Raw genomic sequence first — 25940 nt, forward strand, 5'->3', positions numbered from 1 at the left:
AACTGTTGTCATGATTAACTTTCATAGGGCAGATGCAGATGAGAGACATATTGTTCAGAATACTTTTGAAATTATATATTATTAAATTAAACAGTACTTTTCAATCAAACAAAATACATGTATGTTATCTAATGAATGTATAGAGTTCTCAATAATATCATTTCTTAAATAAAAAAGTTTTAAATATCATTGTAACTTTATCTGTAGCAATGCCTATCTATTTTGAAAATAATGTGTTGTCATAAAAGATTGACTAATTGCGCCTATAACATATACTCTATATAATCACGGATTTACATTGTAATATAAATCCGTGATATAATTGACTTCCAAAAACATTCTAAAAAAACATCCGTGGCCGAGTGGTAATTAAGGTCGTTGTGGGTTCGAATCCCGACAGGGACTTTGGATTCTTTCATGTGAGGAAGCTTTCCAGCTAGCTTACGGAACGTCGGTGGTTCTACTCAGGTGCCCGTTCGTGCCTGAGGTCTTGCTCCACCAGTGCATGTCGGTGTGACGTAAAACCCAACCAATCAAACAAACAAAAAACATTCCGGTAGTCCTCATCCCGGGATTTACGTAAGCAGCTTTTCAATCAAACACGCCATATATTAACTTCCGGTTTATTGACAGTTGCACAATTGTAAGTAAAATATTTCGTTAGTATCAGTAACGTGAAATACATCTGCAGATTAAAGACAGGATTCCAGAAGAAAATTAAAAGGTGAGTTTACAGTAAGTTGTGCTATTTCAAGTTAGTGTACAAATATGCAAATAAGTTGTGATTTGTAAGTGACTTGTCTACCACAGACACTTGGGGAATTTGGAGCTTAAGACCCCTTTAGAATGTAAATAAAATGTATATTTGTCAATCCCAGCACATGTACTGATCATAATATGAAATTAGGCAAAGCCTATGAACGGGGAAGTCGTTAAAAAAATCCTTTCATTCTTTCCGTTTTAAAGGTGTCATTCGATATTACATACACCGCTTCCGTTTTCACTCGGAACACTCGACGATTATTACTAATCCGAAAAGTTGAGATTTGTTCCGTTATCGGAATACCCCGCCTATTATCATTGACATACATTGTAAATGGCGGCGCCTGACTAGAACTGACACTGAAAATTTCATTGATAGGTAAAGAATTCTATATATTTTTTAATTGTTTTTTATTTGATTTTCTTTTAAATATTCACGTGTAGTCTATAGCCGGGCAAGGCAAAGCCCAGACCCGCTTCGCGGGCCCGGTCTTTGACTTCCCTGTATTATATGAAAAAGGCAAAGCCTTAAAGCGATCTCGATTTACTTTTCAGTGTCTATTCTAGGAGATGGGATGGAGGGATTCACTCATATTTTTGAGAATTCCCCCCTATTTCAGTATTTGTTCAGTGGAAGGGGGAAAATTTGGAAAAGAGTCAACTCGGCCCTATACAAACTCGGCACGGGTCAACTCGGCACGGGTCAACTCGGCCCACTTTACAAAAATATATATAACGTATTAACTTTGCTTTGCATGTTGTTAAGGTAAATGAATAATAAGAAATATCTTATTATTATATAACTATACATTGTACTTCTGCCGAAATAAAGTATATTTAGAAAAAAAATAATTGCAGGTGGTCACTAATGAAATTTGAATGAATGAGTCAATCATAATTATCACCTAATTAATCGGTATCCTACACATACACATTGATTGATAATAATAGCCCGTGACAATAGGAGTCCTTTAATGTCTTTTACCAATTTCATTTAGTTCTTATTTTCGTAAATTTTTTTCCTCTCACTGTATATTTTAACACATTGACACTGAAAGTATAAAAAATTACAGTTAAACCTATCACGAGTCAGAAATACAGTGAGATACGCAATCGGTTATCTTTACTCGCAATTCTACTGATAAGAAAAGCCTGTCTGCTGCTAGTTCGGAAACTGTCAATCCGTGTATTATAAATAATTACAATAATTACAATAAATAGTGATAACACAAACCTAAATATTAATAATTGAAAAGTGGGCCGAGTTGACCCGTGCCGAGTTGGTATAGGGCCGAGCTGACTCGGGGGCCGAGTACGTTTTAGGACCCAGATTCGGAAAATTTTGAATGGAATTATGGTGGTTTCGTCTAACAACCGGTTCGGCGAACTTAATTTATGAAGAGGTGCAAAAGTGGTTTTGTCGATCTTATTTTATATAGGCAAAGTAGAGAAGCAGTCTAAATACCATCCCTGCTATAGAAGGAAAAAAAGCCCTGCACTTATTATACCACTTGGTGATGCCACCATTGCAGTTGTTGACTTGTAATTGAATTATTGCTCATGTTTTATTTTTAGATATGCCAAAGAAATTCAAAGGAGAAAACACAAAGGCTACTGCCGCTAAAGAAAGGCGGTCTGCCCAGCAGGCCGAGATTCAGGCCAAGAAACAGAAAGATCAAGAAGATGCTTACTGGGCAGATGATGACAAACATGTTGCTAAGAAACAACAGAGAAAGGTTTGATAAATATGTTGTTTTCTAAATTTCTATACTGTAACATATCCCATACATACGTACAAGTACATACATATTGAAATGTTTTCATTGACAAGTACAGAGAACACTTCATAATGCCTCTAGAGCTATAAACCATATAAACTATGCACAAGTGCCAAAATTAAAATGTCTCGTGGTGTGAAAAATGTGCAAAAAATTGCTTAACATAGCTTGGTGTATATTTCACGGATAGGAACCCTAGAACAGCAATGAATTTTTTTGACAGCAACAATTGCATACTGGAATAGAAAAATGTGATTGCATACCGGAATAAAATGTTTATTTTCTTAACTGTTTTAAGAGCACCATTGGAAGCTTTACTCCTGTATTTCACAGAATGGTAAAAGTTAATTTCACTGCAAACAAGTTTATCAATGGCAGAGATGATAAAAATGTTTAAACTGTTTTCTTTGATTATTTAAATTCAGTATTGTTGTCTTTATTGAGGCGAATTCAGTAGATAGGCATGTTCCTAGTTGCAAAATAGCCAACTGTATTCCCAAAATATAGTGTACAATAATCCACTATAACTACAAGAATAAACTATTTGGCTGTTGTCTCTAATTTATTTCCCAATTAACATTTAAAAATGTTTAAAAAAAATCCCAATTGAGCAGAACAGACTGGGGGAAACACATACAGAAACATATTTATGACTATGTCATGTTCCTTTTCTTATAGGAAGAAAAAGAGAAGAAGAGACTTGAGCAGCTAGAACATAAAAAAGAGCTAGCTAAACTTGCAGAGGAAGAAATGGAGTGTGTCAAAGCATCAAAACCTAAAACTGCTCAGAAAATGTCTCGTGCTCAGATCGCAGCGCAGCAGGAACAATTGAGACAGGAAGCTGCAGCAGGTCTTACTAGATTAAACATTTTCATTTGCTGAGGTTTAACACTTAACATACTGAATTTATGTATTGGATTCCATTTGCCAAGTTTTGAATTTACAGTCTGTGAATTTAGCAGTAGCCCCCTAGCCCACGGCTAGTAGAATTAGAGTCGGGCCTGTAGAATTTTTCAGGTAACTACGGGCCAATTTGATAAAACCTAGACAGGTTTTTGACACCAATTTTCTGAAAGAAAATGTGAATTTACATAGGAAAAACTGTTTAATTTTGATACATTGAAGAGAATTAGAAAGCTACTACTGTATTGTGGGAAAAGTAAATTTCGGCTCAAAGTTTTCGGGAGGGTATAAAATTCGCGGTGACGTTTCGATCCGTAAATTCATCTTTTAGGCGAATTCAGTAAATAATTTCCTATAATAGCCATTTTTTCCAAAAAAGTGACAACAGTCCCAAAACTTACGAATAAACAGTATGTGTATGCTTTACAAATTTCAATTTAAATTTAGTTAATTGTGTTTATTTCCAATTAAAAAATGGAATCATTACAAATGTTCATGTTTCCTTTTTTTTAAGGCAGAAAAGCAAAACATGCTCTGATCAGATGTAAAGCGTTAAACTGCAAAGGAAGAAAATTAAATCACCTAAACTGCCAAAAATTTTTTCGTCTCTATAATATGCCGCAGGAAAAATGACGACTCAGCGTCTTACAGATAAATTTTCATTTGCTATTAAAAAGCTATGAATCCTACGATTGATTGCCAAATGAATTTACATCTTGTTAAGCAAGTAGCCCTACCGCACGGCTAGTAGATTTTTGGCAGGGCCTGTAGAATTCATAACTAGTCGCAGAATATTGTTTATAACCAATTTTGGAATGCTGTTTATGGAAAATTTTTCATCGCGAATAAATACACATACACTAATTTGTCATTATTCTTGACTTAAAGTTTCAAAGTTTAACATTAAAGGGCTTGTTAAAACCTATTCAGGCTAGTAGATTATCGAGAAACCCTAGCCTGAAAGGCTTGTGGTTTTCTGGCCCTAAAATATTAATTTATTTTCTGTCACAGCTCAAGCAAAAGAGGATTCTAAAGTACATCATGAGTTACCTCTAGAGGAGAATGTGAACAGACTAGAACCTGAAGGAGAGGAAGCCAGATCTGTTGAAGATGCCATTGCTGTTCTAAGGTATTAATTCACATTCTTAGACTTAGATGTTAATGCATGAGATTTATAAGTTTCACAGAGTAGTGGTAATGGAATTTGTTTTTAGGCAATTACTATATGTGATCTACCATACATACAGCAGACCTTTTTTTCAACATTTTGGGAATGCTGCCAGCACAATTGAAATTGGGGAAGAAAGTGCTTAAAATCCAAATTGGTCATTTTCCAGTGACTTAAAGGCCCATGATGCCTCAAAATTGCTATCAATTTTCTCAAAAACTTTTTATTTTTGGTATCTTGGAATATACTCATTTGCTATATATACTTGAACTATGTTTTGCATCTTTAGTTCTGTTGACAATTGAGGGATTTCATCCAAATTTTCAACTGTTATTGTCAAGTACATTGGCTTTGCAAAATTGATCATTTCTATGCTCAAAAAAAAGGGGGGAGCATTACAGCCATTGCCTTTTTTGTCCATTTGTCCGTCCGTCATACTTTTGCCACAGAATAACTTGAAAAGTATAAAAGGTAATTGATTAAAATTTCATCAAGTGATAAGGACTAGTTAGAGAAAGTGGAGTGTTTACTTGACTTTGAAATCTATTTCAGTGTAAAAGAAGCGGAACTTGAAAAACACCCTGAGAAGAGGATGAAGGCAGCCTTCCAAAAATTTGAAGAGGAAAATCTCCCCATTTTAAAACAGGAAAATCCTAACATGAGACTCTCACAATTAAAACATATGTTGAAAAAAGACTGGATGAAATCACCTGCCAATCCCATGAATCAAAGATTTGCAGAATATAACGAAAAGCGATAGCATGCTTAAATACTCTGTTAAAATGAAAGTGAATGTGGAATGTTGTTAGAGAGTAAGATATGTTGTACAACACTATGGAATTCAGTTACAGTTTATAAAAAGATACAGCAGCCATTATAATTCTGTGAAGTTTCAGGTCGCAGCTCATTTTGTCACTTTTGTCTTATGCAGATCAGTTAAGCCTCTTTGTGAATTTGAAATTCTGAGAGCTTCTCTATGATCAAGACTCACAAAAAGTTTGTGACTCCGTGTAACAAAGTGGTTGATAGCTTATCATGCATTAGTCAATTTTAACACCTATCCCACAATAACAGTGGGTAATTGCATCTATTTTCTTAACTCGCAAGAAATTACACGAGTTGAATTAAATATGCTTGCAATAAATAATACGTTATACAGAAGTATCAGTACCACACAATAACATTGAATTATAATGAGTTGCAATAATTGATACAGTGTGGTGTGATGGGTCCTTAACCTGGGATTTTATAGTAGCATTTAAACTTCTAAAATTAACTGTTTGTCTGCTGGCAGCACCTGATGTTGCTCATGCCACCATTGGAGACCAAGATCAGCTGGCAACTCAGTGCAGTCTTATCATTGCACTATTTGTATACTGTCACTACATATTTTGAAGGTTTCCCTGAAAATGATCGATGATTATTGATTTTGTTCAGATTAAAAGATTGAGGAGTCCATTTAAGATATTTAATGTGGTATGGGTTAATACTTGATACAGAGGGTATTGTAGTTTATCTATTTTACGCTACTAGTACATCATGGTTGCTGATTATTTGCTTTAATGACAGTTTTGCCAGTTGAAGTTGTTAGGTTTTTTTTGGTTTGTCTATTTAGGATTTTTTTTTACAAATTTTGAACAATGTATACGAGCAGATATTAGATGTATTTAAAAATATATAAAATTTCATTGAATTTTAAAATTATGGTTAAATGTAACTTTCAAACTTTGTTTTAGGAAATTAAGAAATTAGAATAAAATGAAAATGGCTGGAAAATAATATAAAATTGTCAAAACTTTATTGCTTGTAAAAGAGATTGTAAAACAGAAAATCTATCTGTTGTGCCCAAAACAGTGTTGTATTATACATGTACTTGTACATGTAATGATGATAGAAAAAGTGCTTTTATCACAATTGTGTAAAACTAGGAACAGAATTGAACTGTTGGTTAGATAAAATGTTTATACATTTTATAATTTGTGAATAAAGTCATTAAGTTTTATGTGTTGTTTTTTTGCATTAATATATGAGCTACAGATAATACTTGCAAAGATGAATGTAAGTGTAAATACTGGTAGGTACATTCTTATCTACGGAGTTGAATTGATAGCAATAAGAATATTTTTCACCTCAAAAACTGGCAAAATTTTGACTCGTCTATTTAGAATTGTTATTTTAACTAAATACAAAACACCGCCCAGTATTAAAATATTAGATTTAATTTACTGCCTTGACTTGGCCAAATGATCTAGATCCAATCATTGGCTGTAGTGTAACAGCCCTTTAAAGTTTTAAACACATTTATACATTTTCCTGTATGTAGGTGTATATAAAATAAAGTGATCGGTGGGACAGGGCAGAGGGCTTGATTTATACATCTATAACTTCTGTAGAGTGCAACAAGGTAATGCTCCGTGTAGTTTCTGAGATTTTTCAAGCGTGTTTCGTATACATGTATAAGCTACTATACATACCTGTGGTCAGAGATATTTTGACAATCCGGGTATGATTCACAACACTTTTATTTATAACAGAAAGGATAACGGTAATACTCTAAACCAAATACTCAAGCATTGTAGATTTTTGGTTTCCGAGATTTTAAAAGCTTCCTGTGCAAGTGACCCTTTAAGGAGATAGTTAAAAAATAATTTCATCACAAAAAGCCAATATGAAATGTATGCAGAAATTGTTCATACTAATGATACTATTTATCACACACCCGTGCCGATTTTGCGACTCCGTAAATATGGTATTGCACGGCCGTGCATATATTTTGACGTGACGTCATTAGCGTTATACAAACATAGTGTAAAGACGCGCTAAATGTTAGCGTTATACTATAGGCGCGTCAATGAAAAATGACTCTTATTTCACTTAAAACGGTCTTTATTTTGGGTATGTGATAAATAGAATATTAAATTCGTGTAAGTTTATTACTGAATTTATTGCACTCGTTGAATAAAATAATATTATGCTCGCCAGAGGCTCGCATAATATAATTTTATTCAACTCGTGCAATAAATTCAGTATTGAACTTACCCTCATTCAATATCCTCTATGTATTGGGTCCTTGTAAGCCTGGATTCCAATCATTATAAAATCAAGAAGTATTCAGTTCTGATCAGTCTCTACTGTTGGCCTCTCAATTTTGGTATTTTTCCATCAACTTACACAATAGATTAACTGCTCCAAATTCCAAAGCAAGACATTTCCATACACAATTCATTATAGTACAGGTTTAAAACTGTCCAAGGAGCAGCATGCTCCACTTTTCTGATTGCAGGATAGTAAACAGCACAATTTCTTAAAATAATTAATTTGAATTTACGGTCATGTTCACTGATCCTTTAGATTAAAACTGTATGGCGAGGATTCATCAAAGAATGTAATACCTTTGTCACTCACTGCACTTCCATTGTATGGCCTGTTTTAATATCTTTCAGTTACAGTTCTAAGTAACCTGGACCTTTGACCTGATTGTGACAGGTAGAACAAATCCATCCAGATCCATACATACAAAAATGAAGTTTCCAGATCAATGTACATTTATTTAATGGGCAGTTTTATTATGCTCCCCGAAAAATTTCGGGGGAGCATATAGTCGGCGCCTTGTACGTCTGTCCGTCCGTTTTCTTGTCCGGAGCATAACTTGAAAACCCTTGGAGATAATTTGTTTAAACTTCATACAGTGGTAGAGGGCATTGAGGGGGAGTGCAGTGTCAAAGAACCATAACTCTATTTTGCTCGGTTTTTTAATTATCTCCCCTTATAGAAAAATCTTGTCTGGGGCATAACTCTAAAACTATAAGAGATATCAACATGAAACTTTGTAGGTGAATAGATCTCAATGGGTAGATGTGCAGTGCATAAGACCAATAACTCTTTTTGTCCTAATTTTGGAGTTATTGCCCTTTGTTAATTTCAACACTTTGAACTTTGTCCGGAACATAACTCTAAAACTATAAGAGATATCAAGATGAAACATTGTAGGTAGATAGATCTCATTGAGTAGAAGTGCAGTGCAAAAGAACCATAACTCTGTTAAGCCTCATTTTTGAATTATCTCCCCTTATAGAAAAATCTTGTCTGGGGCATAACTCTAAAACTATAAGAGATATTTATTCGGGGAGCATCACCCGGCTCAAACCGGGCTCTTGTGTTTTATTATCACAGGTCCAGATGACCTTCACCTTTTGACCTGGAAATAGGGGAGACCAATGCGACTTTGCTGCCAAGTGGGTCATGACAATAGCTCTTCTTTTTCTTCAAAAAATGGAGCTATAAATGAAAAACAAGATGAGTAAAAACATGTAGCTAAACATGAAAAACAACACGGGTAATGTAGAGGGGATAGTTTTACTACATAAATCAACACGTGTATAATTTAAATAAATCTGAAGAAGCTAATATAAGAACAACATCAAACCTGAAAATTATCTAAAAGGAAAGAAAAAGACAGAATAAAATTCCTCGCAGTCTCTTGTAAATCCTTTCTTTGTTTTTTGCATGTTGATAATATTCTTAATTCCTTACATAAAAATAATGCCAGATACTTTTCACCAGACTGTGAGAGTCAAAAATTCTTGTATTCAAATAATAGGAATTAAGTAAATGAAGATTTTTTTTCTTTCCTTGAAAGAATTGCAGAATTGTTTTGAAATCATTACTTCACACAAATCATTGATTCACAGCTACAAGAAGTTTGAAAATTATGCTATATAGTACCCTTACACCACACATTTATAAGTAACTTTTTATATTATATTTGTTTTATTGAATACATAAGAAAACATTTAACATTCATGGAATTAGATAATTTACTTGAGACAAAGATTTTAGAAAAAGAAAGAAAAGAAAATACAAATAAATGCTCGATAAATAAATCTGCAGGGTATTTTAAACTTTGTGGTTTTTATCATTGACAAAACTGTTTCTGAAAAATGAAAATTCACTTTAATATCTTCTTTTAAACCACATTATTATCAAGTCAGTGATTCATTCATGCAAATTGCTATAAACTTGAGATTAAATTTTAACAAAGTTGGACCCTTACCTTTGAGATACCTTATTGCACAAGACATTAGTTTTATTTATTTTTCATTGTCTAAGGGAGGTATTTTTTTTTTTACTAATCTATGGCAAAGGGAGGTAATCTTAACATTTTTTTTAAATATTCAGTAAGATAGTAAAATTTACTTAAAGTGTAAAAATGAAACATATTCCTAATATTGCTAGCCAAAAGTCAATTGAAAGTAAAGAACAAAACATCTATGAAAAGACTTGAGTTAAATTATAAAGAAAAATATAAAAATTATGAACACTTGTTAGTTCAATTAATACCATTAAGAATATTGAAGGGTTATTTGGCAAGAAATAGAAAATATGGAATGATAAAAAAACATAGAATAATTTTGGCAAAACTGACAGAAAAATTACAGACAGGACACAATGACAAGAACATTTTCCACAGGTGACATTTTGAATGTAATCATTTATGAATCTGCTTTGCTAATGCAGTAAAAATAAATTCTATCAATCCTTTAAGAAAATTTATCATCAATAACACAAATTACATGAAAATTGTCCATTGTTTTGACTAAAGTTAAAATATACAAAGCCAGGTTGGCGTAATTTACAATAAAATTCTATAGTAACTACTTACATGAAACATTCCTAGAACTGTCAACATTTACATACTAAGTGTAACCAGTTGAATATTATCATCAGATGTTATATTGAACAAGACAAATGTGGGTTTTTCAAAGCTTATCATCTGGTACAAACAAAATTTTACTGTATTACCTTCACACGGCACTACTGTTCACAATAAAAAATTTAGCATGGTGCACTTTTTTTGTTTAAAATGTTTGTTTGTACACTTTGATTATGATTAGCTGGGACAATCCAAAGCATTTTTAATTCCAAAGTAAGTTTATTAAGTCAGAAAAAAATGAAATGTTTATATGAAAGCAATGCAGGGTATCAAAAATGTAGCTTCTTTTACTCATTTTTGTGCGCATGCATTTGTTTGGATGTAGATTTCCTCCTATAATCCATGAAAAGAATACTTGTTTCCATGGTAACAAAAAATCTATAAGACACACTTTCTTTTCTCACCTAACAAAAATTTCTCTGGAATTTATACTAAAGGATGCAACAATCTCTAACCTTTTTTTATTTTAATAAAAACGTCTGTTTCAACTGTATTTAAATATTTTGAATAAATTAACACAAACTACAAGTAAATACACAATCAGGTATGAAACACGAATCAACTCAGATCTTTATAGAAATATATTGCTTATATCCCATAGCCAACTAGTAACCAAGCTATTTTTATTTATTTAGCACTTAAAGCAATTTTCCCCCCTTTGAAAATGAAACAAAGTTTCAGTTCAAAGTAAGAGCCTATTTATTTCACAATTACACAAAAGTCAAAAAGCCAAATCAAAATGAAAAGATAATAAAAATTGCCCCATCTCACAAAAGTTCTCTTCATTGCACTTTATGAACAAAAAAATAAACTTTTTTAACAAACAGAAAAATAAAGACAAAACATACTCCTAGCCCTTTAGTAAAACTCAATTCTGACACCAGTCTCAATACATTTACAGAACTTGATTGGCTTATTTCAAATTCCTCATTTGAATTGACCAATAAAATAGCTGCATACAGAGCGACTGGTCCCCCTATCTCAGTTATATACACTTAGGGCATTCCAAATATAAAAGGAACCAAATACAACAAATGTGGAGATCAGTTGAAACCAAACATCCATTATACATGTATTCCAATATCAATCAATCAATGTTTTTTATTGATTCTCAAAATTTTTTGTTTGCACAGCTAAAAAAACAAATAACTTTTTTTACCAGACTGAAACAGAAAGAAGACAAGTTATTAAAGGTGTCAACAAATGAAGAGTTATCTTTGTTTAACACATTTGAATAGCTTTTCAAGATTTTTTTTTCAAAATAAAGATATGCAGTCTTCCACATACTCACATGTATATAAAAACTACAACAACAACAATAACAGAAAATTTGTTAATAAGTGGACACCAGATGGGGAAAAAAGATCAAATATACAATGTTGTTTTAAATATGGGTTAACAAAGCATGCATTAAATAATTTCTACACCATTTTAATGATACAAAATGAGACATGTCTACAGAAGATTGAAAATCGAAAATTAAGCATTTAAATTCTATACAAAATAACACAAGTATAGGGCTTAGCTTACTAAATACTTAGATACAACAGATTCATCTGGAGATTTAAAAGTTAATTTTTTCCTGCAATTCTTTTTTTTTTGGTATAAACTAGTGTCTAATATGATGAATGAGTCAATGTAAGTGGATAAAATAGTGTGTGTGTATATTATTAAAACCGATACCTTTTTTTTTTTTTAAAAAAACCAGTTCCACCATTGAATGACAAGAATTTTGCATTGCAAAATTGTTGTTTTTTCTTTATTTTGAACCAATCAGATTCTATTTCTATGACAGTCCCTAGTATCAACATGTATAATTATGACTGAGTGTAATAATGCATCAAGTGACATTTGTCAAATATAATACAGTATAGTAATGTGGCTAATGATATTATATTCCATTTTATGCATCTGTTGCACACTGCTTCAGGTATAAATGTCAAAGTTACAAATTTCTCGCATTACAAAATAATATACATGTATACTATAAAACCATTTAGCGGTGAAATCCAAGTGGATGCATTTAACCGACAAGTGAGAAATCACTTTTTTTTCAAGTTAAATCTTTTTTATGACACTAATAAGTTTACAGGACTGTTTGTTTTATTTGCAAGTAAGAATGAACACTTTTCCTGAAACCTGTCAACAAGAAACAGATCTGTTTGAACAATGTTCTATTACAAAAAAAAACAAAAAAAACAACAAGAAAAAACAACCAAAAGCATTTGTTACTGGATGGGCAAACACTGAGATTTTCTTCAAAGAAATTCTACAGAAATTTAAATTGGAGTTGATTTCTATATTCAAACTTACATAATTTCACAACAAATTCAAATGTTCATGCAAAACCAGTACCCCATTCCTAAGCATCAAAAAATTATATTTTAATTATTAAAATTGAATAAATAAAACAATAAATGCATTTACTATTTAGTATATCATCAGACGACCATAGACATATCTTTGAGCAATTATATTATAAGTGAATAGGAAGAGATGATTGGATATGATATATATATTGTCCCACGTCGGTCATAAACACACTACACCAGAGTACATTATTTAAATAAAGTGATGAAATCTCAATTCATCATTTACATCGAAATTAATTTTTTTAATTGACAGAGAAAAAACAATGCCAAATTTTGAACATTTTCTTGGTCTAACAAAATTATATCGGACACAAAATTTATTTATCTTGAACATTTTCTTGGTCTTACAAAATTATATCGGACACAAAATTTATTTAGTATCTGTAAAAGTAACAAAAATAATAAATGTTTACATTTTTACAGCAAAATGGCATCTTTTCACCACACGTCACATAAAAGTTTCAACTCGACAAAAAATAATCTCATTTGTTACTGTTCATTTAACTTCAAAATCAACAAAATTTCAACATAACTACATGCTTCTATTACTAGAATGATTAAATAAGCACCTAAACAAAATTGAACCCATGTTTCTAGCCCTGAACATCCAACAGATTATTTTCAAAATGCCCTTAACACAAATGGTCACGTAAGTGCAGTAAATGGATAACTCCTATTAAATCATATAAGGAGTTATTCCTTTACTGCACTAAGGTGACAAAATGTACTAAAATTCTATTTTATCTCAATATAAAACATATATTTTTTTTTACAATTTTGATGAATTTAGTTGTTACAAAAACACTTCCAGTAAAAAGTTAATATTTATAATTATATTGCAGAAAAGTCTCCCTCTCAAAACAAAAATCTTATGACTACCTTAAACTCCATTAGAAAAATTCAAAATCTGAACAGAAAAACAAAATTACACTACTAACCATCAACATCTATTCAAGGTGAAAATTAAACATTCTTTAGTTTATCAAAAGTGATATTATAGTTCATATATTATAAATATTGCTTCTATACAGAATGGGTGCATCTTTATACAGAATCTTCAGAATCTAATCAGTCTTGGAACTGTTGATAATGCGTTGCCTAGCAACGTCTGCTGCCATTTCTGTAGCTTCACTTGACATGACGTCGGATACTGAAATATTACAATAAGATCACATTTGAAAATAAACTATTTTTAGATTATTCATATATTATATAATCTCTCATTTAACCTTTCACCTGCTGGAACTGAAAATTGCTTTGCCACCAGTGAAGAGCCAGGCCAGCCTGCACAACCATGTACTCTGACCAGGCTCTATACTGTTGGCTGACCAACCTTGATTCATCTTGATATCCCAAAAATTGATCATGGATAATTTGAACAATTGAAGGTGAACAAGTCCATTAAATTCAGGTAAAGTGTTAATATGATAGTTACATGATGTATACTTAAATACTTTGTGGTTCTTAATATCAAGGCTTTTTTCACCTTTCTTCTAAAAATTCATTTTGAAGACTGAATCCAGATTTCAATAGGTAAATTAAGTACAAAATGCAAAATCAAGACTAGTTTCCAGTCAAAATATTTTTTATTTTCAAAATTTTCACATTATATGTATTTACATATATGTACTAAATGCAAAACTAGATTCTTGTTTTAGAATATATTACAGAAGATTACAATGTAAATTTGAAATTCTGTCTAACAAGTACAATACAAGTATATATTATATTCATACTTAAATTACTATATGCAATATCATATTATAGGTTGTATGCATGATTTCCTAATTTTATGGATGATAAATCAGGTATCAGTAGATGCTGAAACCTTTTTGATGATTCTCAGAAATTTCTACAAACTGAAAACGTTTCACACTTAATTTTAGACCACAAGAAACTTTTAACTTATTCTTATTCAGAAATTAATTTTTAATAATTTTTGACTACAATTTTTATAAACATTCTTTACATATTTTTAGATGTCAGACATGCAAATATGATAACACAGTAAGTTTAAGTACACATACATGTATGCATTTCCTGATTAGTTATATAGTGCATGTCAGGGCAGTAGGTGCATAAATACATGTATATATCCATCGTCAATCATTTAATTATGTTATATGCATGAAGATAATTTGGAATGAAATATCTTTGGGAAAAAGGACAATTTTTATTCCTTATTTCCATTTCATTTCAACAAAATCTTTCCAAAAAAATAATGTAGTAATATTGAAAAGTAAAAATTCTCACAACTCAATAATTGTTTTACATGTTATATGCAATAAATGACAGATTTTATAGTATTTATAAACATATTTCTACTGTGTGAATAACACAGTAAGGACTATTTTTGCATATGCTTATTTATTTATGGTAGTTTTTAAGAGCTGTTTGCAATGTAAAAATTATTTACAGTAATTGTTAATTTTAATTTTTTATGAACATTAGCAGCAATCTGGGAACATGCTGCTTTAAGACCACTAAACTTACAGAATTTGGAAGGAAAATCAGAGATGATTTAAATTTTACTCAAATACAAGAAACTACAATTCAGCTAACAATAATTTTACATAATCATAACATGAACCTGCATCCCAATCAGCCACATCTTTACAGAAATTGGATTTCTGCCATCAAATTTCTGTCTAAGTACAGGGCTGCAATATTCACTGTTTACAAAATTAACTGTGTTATCATAAATAAATATCTGTGTTTTTCTTTATTCATGATACACAGGAAATTGGTTTCAAGTAAACAACAATGTACATGACTTGTGTAAAATCTAGATATCTTAAAAACAGAATTTGATATAATCATAGATAGTAATTTATTGAGGCAGTTTAATAATTTGTGTAAACAGTTCAACTCATAACATTTGAACTATGTACCTCTTCTTTACATGAAAATGATTTTTTCCCAGCCATGTAATGCTTGTTCTTAGTTAAGTTAATACATTAATACCTGTCAATCTGCCAGGTGATGTAGATAATGAAACATGGCAACTTAATTTGATAGTATCTAAAGGAAAGCAGGAAAAAAATAAGAACAGCATAGATCAAAGTTTTTGACTATAAATTATTTTCTATATAAAACCATAATGAAATACATGTAACATATTCAAAACTCCAAAATGGAAATTATACAATGTTCCTTTCCATATGCAATAATGTTTAACTTTTAAAACATCTTTCTAAAATAAGAAAATAAAAAAAAAAAACTCCCAAAAAAATTCATATGGGGAAATAAATGATGGAAACCTTGAAGTTTGTCATTTTTGAGAAAGCAGATGAAAAGTAAAATACAGCAAAACAAAGATTGATTAAAATAATTAATATTCAAATACTTATCTAAAACACACCTTATTATTTCCAGAACCCCCCCCAAAGATTTGCTGTTCAAATTGCGTGCCTAAAGAAATGACTAAAATTCATGACTGCATTGGAATTTGGTAATAAACATCATTTTTTATCTCTATTTTTGGATTTAACAATGTTTTTTTGGGGGGACAACAAAGCTTCAACTACAAATTATCCGTGTAACACTAGTTCATATTATAGAAGCAAATGTGCATGAAACATTCTTTTTTCTGTAAAAGTCAAACATGAAATGCAGAAACAATGCAGAATCACACAAACTTCAATAACTTACACTGGCTCAATTGAAAAGATTCATTAACTGGACAAAATGTGAGGCATTTCTTACTAGTTATAAACAATATATGATTCTAATAGGACAAATACTTCTCATTCTTGCATATCAGACAAGATTTTTCTAATGGTTATTATACTGGTGCTTAAAAAACTCATCTTACCAGCACCCTATGTAAGACACGTCACGTTTTTTTAAAAAAAAAATTGTCACTTTAGTGCATTTTATGAACAAATGGCACACTTAAAACAATATTATTTGACTGTCATGAATGAAGTTCATATGCTATAATAAGGAAAAGGTGCTGCATAAAAATATTAGATTTTTGTTATTTCTGACATTTGATTTATGCATTATTTGCATGAAAAAGTAGAAAACACTGACTAAAATATGCTTTCCAGACTTACCAGGATTGGTATTTTTAGGGATACCATGGTTGTAGCCCTAAAACAGAGCTCAAAACCATCAGCCCATGGATGAGAGACAGAAACTTTATCCATTAAATCAATCCTCCCCCATTTTTCCTTTACTTTTCTCTGAATTATCCAATTTATTTTCAACTTGCAAAGTAACTTGCTAATTTCAGAAGATGTAACTTTTTCTTTAGCAATTGTATATGCCTTTGACAAAAGTTTACATGCAAGACAATTTATAAATTTGGAGATAAGAATTATTACCAACAGTCCTACAATTTTCAGACCACACCTTTCTTCACAATAAACTTATACATCTGGGTACACATACACTATACATGTATATATAATCTAAAGCTAGATTTGATCACACACTTTTGAAGTTCTTTGACAGTTTTTCTATGTGCAGAATAACTGTACTAAAGTTTAAATAAGACAACCATAATTTTACATTTCTCAGAAGGAACCTTTTTGCAGAGAGTGATATGGATTACTGGTAAATTTTAAGTCAATTAATTTTTAAAAGTGCTCATGAAGTTAATGACTGTTCTCCATTTATAACCTGTCAGACCTAAACCTAAGGTATTTTTGTACAAGATGTACCGATGTTACTTGTAACACCCCTGTAGTCTTGCTCAAGTGCTTGGAACCACATAGTACCAGACAAAACATTTTTCACACCATTTTTTCTCTCAAATTGATGACAGTACCAATCAGACAACATATGGAGCAGGTGGCCATGCAATAATCATTTCTAGACAACAAATCATGGAACAAAACCTACATTATATCACAATGATACAGGTCTTACTTGTAGAATATATTAATTACTACATCAATGCATAATAATATACAAGTATATCAAATGCATAATTTAATTTATTGAGTCGAAACAACAAACCTGTTTCAAATTCACTATGGAATCAGGAATTAAACTCAATAGTTAGATTATTCAAACTTATTAGAACGATAAAGGAACTCAATTGTTGAAACTTGAAAATAAAAATCAGTTTTCCTAAACCCAAATGCCAGGTAAAATGGTTAAGTATAACAGGAGAGTAAATTTTGCAACAAAACTCACCTTTTTGCTTTGCTATACCAAAAACTTTGATTGGGAGGAAAAAAGAAAGTGATATTCAATAATCTTAGGTGACAAAATAAACATCTAAATAAAAGGTGCAGTAAATATTGTGTAGCTTAAACCAAATGGTAGCTGTATATATCCCAAATGGGTTGAGACATGCTCTAGTTTCTCTGTGAAATGTATTCCTACATGTATATGTGCACACCAACATATTGTCCATTATCTAAATTTTAATATATTCAAGGGTCACATGTAATAACAGTTAAAGTCCTACATCTTGACCTTCAAAATATAGTAACATAGGCATTGAGGCTAAGAAAAGCTGTAACAACATGCCCATAAAGGCTTAACAAAAATATTAAATCAAAAACATAAAAAAATATCTTCAGACTAAATTTTGATAATCCTTCCCTCACAAGAATGAAATAGAACAACATCTTTAAGCATGTAATTTGAGTCATGGATCCGATCTTTATAAAACAACATCCAAACAAACTAATTGTCATAATTTACATTTTGTTTACACAAAGCATAAAAAACACTATAAGACAACACATATTTGTTATCTATCAATCTTCAAAACAATGTGAAAATCTAGAGTAAGCTTTATTTTCCTGTTGTTGTTTTTTTCACTCCAGATTTAATTTCCATTTCTTTTGTCCAACTTTCAGTCCCAGTTAAACAAACATTAATATTAAATACATATATATTGGAAGACAGTCCTAATCATCACTTGAGAATTACATACCGCAGTATTTTTCAAAGACCTAAGTATCTGTAAAATCTCTTCAAACAATTCATGGTGAGGAAAATCATGTGTTTTGCTTCCAACAGATTTAATTTTTAAAGATCATATAACTTCTATGCTCAAATCAACTTTGGGGGACTGAAATAACTTATGCATCCAATTTGCTGTGGAGCATTAAATTAAAACCCCTCTCATTTATTCAACTTGTGTTGTAAAAAAAATTGTATCTAAAAACATCTATAAGTAAACACATTCTTAAAAGTGTTAACTAATATATATTTACCATCTTTGAGTTTATCGTGGGCTTTATCAAGAGCAGCATCTATTTTCTTCTGGTGTCTCAGAACGAATGGTCGGATGATCCGGTTGTAGATCATATCTGAACCGTTCCACGAGGCAGAGCACATACACCATATGAGGAAAATACACTGAAAAACATAATAGAATACCAATTCATTATCATCATGAAAACTCTTAAAACTGGTGTCTACACAGTTATTACATGTATTCATTTTACAGACAGAAATACATACCAATCCAAATATATGGACCGCACACATTATTTAACAAATATTTTCAGAGCTCAAAGGCCCAACTGGACTATAAAAGCCAGCAGATGGCGCTAGGGCAGGTTTCCTATTAATTTTATGCATGCTTCACTTCAGGGACCCTTTTTCAAAGATTTAAGATTAATTACCAAATGCATTAAAACAACACTTGGCATGTATGTAGGCATAGATAGTTTTGATAAAGATTGACCAAAATTATTCAAAATATATCTTTGTTTAGTGTATTTCAGGAAAAAAATACTGGCTTTCAAATTTGAAATTTGAATTTCTCTGGGAGGAGCCATGTGATCATTACAGGTCATGAACCTTCAGTGGTAAACAGAAGCACGTGGCAGTGTTTATTTCAGTGAGAGAAATTTGCAGCAGACGATATATATTTCAGGGAGCAGACGACACATTGGAATGCTGAATACATAATTAGAAAAAAACATTAACTTTTACTGACCTTGCTTTATCAAAAAGTATTTATATCCAACAAATTTACAATAATCCATTAATCTATGTTTTTTTTTTAATTTCAAAGTACTGATTTAACTTGTATTTGAATGGTTTAAACTTCATGAAAACAGTAAAAGTAACTTTCAGGTATATTTCATTTTCACTATATTTTGTTGTAAATATCTTGTAGTCAAAAATTACATTTCACAAATGTTAATCAAACTAAATGTTGCATATGTATAAAAAAAATTTATACATAAACAGTTTGAAAATATTTTAAATTCCTGTCAAGAACATTTTCTTAAAGGAAATGTCCCATGTAAGGCACATCCTTTGGATTTGGATATAATTGTCTGACTTGATGAAGGACACATACAGCATTCCAGTGAGAAAAAAAGAAAAACAACTGACTTCAAAAATAATATCTGGACAATTAATGTGAGTTATATAAAACATCCATTAAACCTCTCCTGTATAAAATCAGCTGTTTTTGTTTACATTCTCTCTGCAGGTTAACACTGCATGCTATTTTTAGCTAGGGGTTCATAACAGACAGTTTTATCACTGACTAGTCACACCCACAAATACTCGCTGCCGTGGCAGCGAATGTTGCCCCTTTAAATAATAGTAGTGAGTAAATAGTTGGAACTAAAAAATGTTTTTGTTTGTACATATCACAACTTGTATACTTATTAGATAACATTTCATTTTTAAGGAAACAATAATAGTAAATTCAATGAATAGATTAGTTGAAAATCTTTCTTCTTTTAAAATTCTAATTCGCATTTTTAACTTGATCTCTCTTTTAACTTGCCTTTGGTAATTGATACTGTTTTTGATTCAACTGAATTATTTTTAGGGGAAAGCTAAATGTTGGACAGTTTAACAAGGGTTGCTTCACAACTTCAACTTGCTTGAGGAGCAACACACTGCACTATTCTCAATACTGGATATCATTATTAAACCTTGACCTTGGATAAGGCTATTAATTATTAAGCTAACAATTATCTATCATTTAATTAACTTACGACAAATTTTCTATTCAATATGTTACCTTACTTCAAAACTAAATGTAGCACATTTGATGTAAGGGTATCATGGAATCAGTTTACTTACCTTAAGAAGCCAGTAGAATGGGATCCAGAATAAGAAAATGTCAGTAAAGAATTCTAGGAGTGAGAAGAAACTGTACACAGCCCAGTACATTAACCACTGAGTATCATCCTCCTTGTTTGTTGTCTCTATTGCCTTCACCCTGTATTGAAATAAGATGCTTACATGACTATTCATATAATATTAAAAATATCCATGGACTAAATGATACATGTATGTATCATGTTCAATTTGTAACATATCATATAATGTCCTAAACCTCATTTGATCAATAAGCCAACAAAAGTGAAGTAAAGCATTTCATTTATGTAACAATTGCTTCAGATTTCATCACTGAAAAATGAACAGTAAAACAAACTACTTACGATGCATAGGCTGGATAAAGAAATCCTATGAAATTGCAAAGGAACTGGGCTCCATATCCGATCATCAAATACAATGCACAAATAACTCCCAAACCTGAAGATAAAAAAAATCGTTCTATACATGTCTGTCACTTAAAAGTTTATAATAGATTATATATATCTAGCAGGCAATTTCAAATATACACTTTATGATAACCACAAGAACAAAACAAAGATTCTAATTAATAAAATAAATTATGTTTTGTGGGGACAATATGCACTTTACTACTACATGCTCATTATGCACTTCCAAAAATGAAAGATGGCAACCATATTTTTCATACCACACTGTATGGTCAGGGACTACCTTCGACTGAAAATTTTGGGAGAAGTGACTTCTCTCTTCAGGAAAAATACAACAGATTACACAACTAAATCTGCCTCCAGGCTGTATTATCCAGACAGAGTGGTGAAATATACATGTCAGACAGACCTTTCATAGAGATTTTAGGGCGACTAGAATTTCGCTTTTCCGATCATATAGAGCGAAGTGAAAATATTTACGGCGAAGTTTTCGCCTGACTTCGCCCTGAACGCAGTCCCTGATGGTTACGGACATTTAACCATTTGTTAATGTGGTATTTCTTTATATATGATTTTGTTATTATTGAGCAAGTAAGATATTTTGTGTGACAATCATATCGATTTATTCAGACAATAGACATATACACATACAATTTTATCACAGATATCAACTTGCATATATATAAAAACACACACATAAATGCAACAAAAATAATTATAAGATTAATTAATAAGTATGTTCTATGTAACCCTAGGATTGCCCATTAAGCTAAAAGCTTATTTCCAATGGGGTCCATTTTCTGTAAAATTATTACACTAACTTACATAATAATAAATGAGTTATAAAGAAGTTAAATAAATGACAATTTTCAATAATCAAGACACATTTTTCAATATAATAAGACAAGTACATTGTACACAAACAAAATGAAATAAATTTCGTTTAAACTAAAACATATCAAGTGCACAAGTCATAAACATGTTATAAAACCTTATCATAAGTTACACATCAATTTAATAATAAATAAACATATTATTCACTTGTTTATCATTTTCATTACTTAAAAAATGTTTTACTTTCGTTGTAAATGTTTGGATATTGTCAATTGATCTAATGTTGTCTGGTAAAGAATTCCAGTCTTTAATGGCATTGTAGAAAAATGTATTTTTAACATAAGAATCATTTTGAGGTAAAACAAAATTAAAATTACTAGATCTTAAATTGGATATTCTACAAACCTTAAACAATTCCTTTAAATAAGAAGGGCTTTTGTTGTAATAAACTTTATGAATGTGGTTGAGTCTTAACTGTCTAACTCTATCATTGACATTTAATAATTTAAGACAATTTGGTTTATGTGTGAAAATGATTTTTGTGCAGCAAACTGTGCCATGTATTACTGATGTCAAAGCTGCCAACTTTAGGCCAAGAATGCAATATATAATAGCATACATGTGACAAATGAAATGGGCCAAATCTGGATTTTCAGCTGCTTTTGAGGCTCAAAACTGGATTTTTTATCGACTTGAATTTCAATGCGTGTTTGGCACATTTGGTTCAAAGAATCTATATTACCCTCAAAATCATTAAATGGTTATACTTTTTATGATTTTTTTGTGGATCAATATTAATTTATTTCACCAAAAAATAAATGAATAGATAAATAAATAAGTGTAGTCATACAGGCTATTTCAAAACAGTCACATTTTCACATTTCATTATTTTCAGTTTGAAGAATTATATCTGTCTTTTCAGTCATTCAATAATTGTCTACAAGCTATTTGAAAACGTACAACAACTATTCATGAACATAAGACTCTGACAGTTAAATTACGTAACATAAGTAGAAGACTCAAAATAAATACAAGAATCATTCCGTTAATTAAATCCACATTTTTGCCTGGATGATAGTGTAATTCCTAAACAAAACAAAAAAATACCCACTCACTTAAAATAGGTTAATTAGACATCTTGAACAGGTTTTTGAATGATCCACTTTAAATGATTCTGATCACCTTTTATCTTTATCAGTGCGGCACTAATCAAAGAAAATCAAAGGTTGAGCCGAATTCATACATGTAAATTTACAGGGTAGTTTTGATGACGTAGCGTGTAATACCTACTGCCAAATTACAAAAGAGTTCAATTGATTGACACACGACACGTGATAAGTTAAACATGTGAGAATAACTTTGGGTATAGGATTGTTTATTAAGTCACCTTGCTGTCAATTAGTGACTCAACATTTAATCCGCTATAATTTAGGATATGAACAGATAACAATCAATGCCCGGAGGCACGGTTTACATTTTAGATACAGGTGCTGTATTTGGTTTTTTTTTTATGTTGATTTTTTTTTTTTAATATCGGGAATTCAAGCTGTAATATCGGGAATCGGGATCAGTGTTGAAATATCGGGATTTTTTTAAATCCCGCCAGTATGTCACATGTATGTAATAGGTTCAAGATCGCCAGGTCAGGCTAGATTAAAAAATTTTACTAGCCTGATTATCCAGTGTTTTTTTTTAATTTTTCATGTATACTGACACTTCATCTAGGAAGTCTGGCCTTAACATAAACTTGCACCTTTTTGGCTGTTGGAAACAATAAGTGCAATAGTAACAGGAAAGTCTGGTCTATTTCTATGTACCAGTATATTTGCATTTACTCCCATTAACTTGATTAAGTCTCTTTTCATACTTAATAATCATGGATACGCCTACAGAATATTATTTTCCCAGTTCAGATGAACAAAAATGTGCAAGATCCCTCTAAAATTAACCCACATGTATGAAACACATTACATGTCTTGTTTTAAAATTGAAATTTTTAGAGCATAGCACTAGCAGAAAGCACATGTCCTTGTGTACATAATGTAGCATGCATCAACATCATGATCAGAAATGGGCTATTCCAGAAAATGTCCGTACCCCCCCTATAGAAGGCACTTTTTTTTGTCCAGGGGGGGTATTTTCATAGAGGGATTTTGTCCGAGGGGTACCCGTCCAGGGGGGTGTATTTGTTTGAAATGGTTTGTCCAGGGGGGGTCTTTTTCAGCAAAAATGTTGTCCAAGGGGGGTATTTCTCAGGAAAAAATGCCTTCCATAGGCGTCCAGGGGGTATCTGTCCAGGGGGGAGGGTATTTGAAATGGTTTGTCCAGGGGGGTGTTTCTCAGGAAAAATGCCTTCCATAGGCGTCCAGGGGTTATCTGTCGGGGGGGGGGGGGGGGGGGGGGGACGGAGGGTATTTGAAATATTGAAATAGTTTGTCCAGGGGGGTGTTTCTCAGGAAAAATGCCTTCCATAGGCGTCCAGGGGTATCTGTCCGGGGGGATGGAGGGTGGCAGAGGGTATTAATGAAATGGTTTGTCCAGGGGGGTCTTTCTCGGCAAAAAATGCCTTCCATAGAGTGTCCAAGGGGTATCTGTCCAAGGGGGGTGGGGGTGGAAATGTGTTGTCCAGGGGGTATTTTTCAGCAAAAAATGGTGTCCAGGGGGGTGTTTCTCAGCAAAGAATGCCTTCCATAAGCGTCCAGGGGGGTTTTGAGATGGGTTGTCTGTAAATAGGCCGTCTGTCCAGGGGGGTCTTTTTTAGTCAAAAATGCCCTCCATATAGTGTTCAAGGGGTATCTGTCCAGGGCTGTTTGAAATTGGTTGTCCAGGGGGTATTTTTCAGCCAAAAATGTTGTCCAAACGGGTGTTTCTCAGCAAAAAAAAGCCTTCCATAGGCGTCAAGGGGGGTTTTGAGATGGGTTGTCTGCAAAGGGGTTTTTGAAATAGGCCGTCTGTACAGGGGGGTCTTTTTTAGTCAACAAGAGCTGTCGGTAGGACAGCACGCTCGACTATTCTTAGTGCTTGATAGTAAACGAGCCTTGATAATGTTAAATTTTTTAAGTTCACAAAAGGGCTAATTTTTTTTTATAAATTCATGTTGTAGGCCTTAGAGAGAGTCTAATTATACAGTATTGGCTTGACTATTCGGAAGGTAATGTCACAAGGGTGTTTTATTGAGTATAATAATACTAATTACCTATGAATACATAAATTTGACAGAAAAGGTACAAAGGCTTGTTATTAAGATGTTTTATCAAGTAAATCACTGATTTATTATTATGAATGCATAAAAGTGTCCCAAAAAAGGCACAAACCCTTCTGTAGTTATTGAGATAACAGCTTACAAGCAAAACCTTACCATGAATTTCTAAGTTGAAAAAGGGGAGAAAAATCAGCCTAAATGCAAGATAGAATTATAGATCTTTGTCAGTGACCTACAATTATGACCCTAAATGCATATGTGAAGTTTTAAATAAATATCTTTAATAGTTATTTAGATATGTAAAACTTGCATGTAAACATTAACCAAGAGACTAAGTGGAAAAGGGGATATGAATCAGCCTTTATGCAAGATAGAGTTATAGAACTTGGTCAGTGACATACAATTATGACCCTCCAATTATGACCCTCAGTGCATGTGTAAAGTTTCAAGTAAATATCTTTGAAGACCTTTAACTTTTAACCAAAATTTCTAAGTTCCAAAGGGGCATAATTCTGTCAATATTGTAGGCAGAGTTATCCAACTTGTCAATCTGATGTACCTTGTTACTATAAATAAGTATTGTAAGTTTCAATTGAATATCTCAAGCAATAATTGAGATATTTGACTTTACAAAAAACTTTAACCAAAATTTCTAAGTTAAAAAGGGGCATAATTCTGTCAATATTGTAGGCAGAGTTATCCAACTTGTCAATCTGATGTACCTTGTTACTATAAATAAGTATTGTAAGTTTCAATTGAATATC

At 31.8% G+C, this 25940-nt stretch overlaps 2 protein-coding genes across 4 annotated transcripts in view; one reads left to right on the forward strand and one right to left on the reverse strand.

The window, feature by feature from the left end:
- The first annotated feature begins 565 nt into the window (after window positions 1–565).
- LOC132718200 (coiled-coil domain-containing protein 124-A-like) lies at window positions 566–6613 on the forward strand. 2 transcript variants are annotated; one of them, XM_060701842.1, is made up of 5 exons: window positions 566–724; window positions 2338–2498; window positions 3219–3390; window positions 4455–4572; window positions 5164–6613. In XM_060701842.1, exons 2-5 carry the CDS (start codon window positions 2340–2342, stop codon window positions 5369–5371), a joined length of 657 nt encoding a protein of 218 aa, XP_060557825.1. In that variant the 5' UTR covers window positions 566–724; window positions 2338–2339; the 3' UTR covers window positions 5372–6613. The 2 variants fall into 2 exon arrangements, with proteins under 2 accessions (XP_060557825.1, XP_060557826.1); XM_060701843.1 differs by having other exon boundaries at window positions 593–735.
- A 2338-nt stretch (window positions 6614–8951) lies between these two features.
- Window positions 8952–25940, reverse strand: part of LOC132718201 (receptor expression-enhancing protein 5-like) — a 39131-nt gene continuing 22142 nt past the window's right edge. The window contains exons 2-6 of one of the 2 annotated variants that reach the window (XM_060701844.1): window positions 21078–21171; window positions 20716–20854; window positions 18876–19020; window positions 17842–17865; window positions 8952–13846 (exon numbers count right to left, since the gene is read on the reverse strand). In XM_060701844.1, coding sequence (XP_060557827.1) covers window positions 13761–13846; window positions 17842–17865; window positions 18876–19020; window positions 20716–20854; window positions 21078–21171 — 488 coding nt within the window. In that variant the 3' untranslated portion in view covers window positions 8952–13760. The remainder of the gene's footprint in view (window positions 13847–17841; window positions 17866–18875; window positions 19021–20715; window positions 20855–21077; window positions 21172–25940) is intronic. The other variant, XM_060701845.1, reaches the window with a different exon arrangement.

This window comes from Ruditapes philippinarum, unplaced genomic scaffold (assembly GCF_026571515.1).
Source record: "Ruditapes philippinarum isolate M1 unplaced genomic scaffold, ASM2657151v2 ctg143_1_1_1_1, whole genome shotgun sequence".
Classification (NCBI taxonomy): Eukaryota; Metazoa; Mollusca; class Bivalvia; order Venerida; family Veneridae; genus Ruditapes; species Ruditapes philippinarum.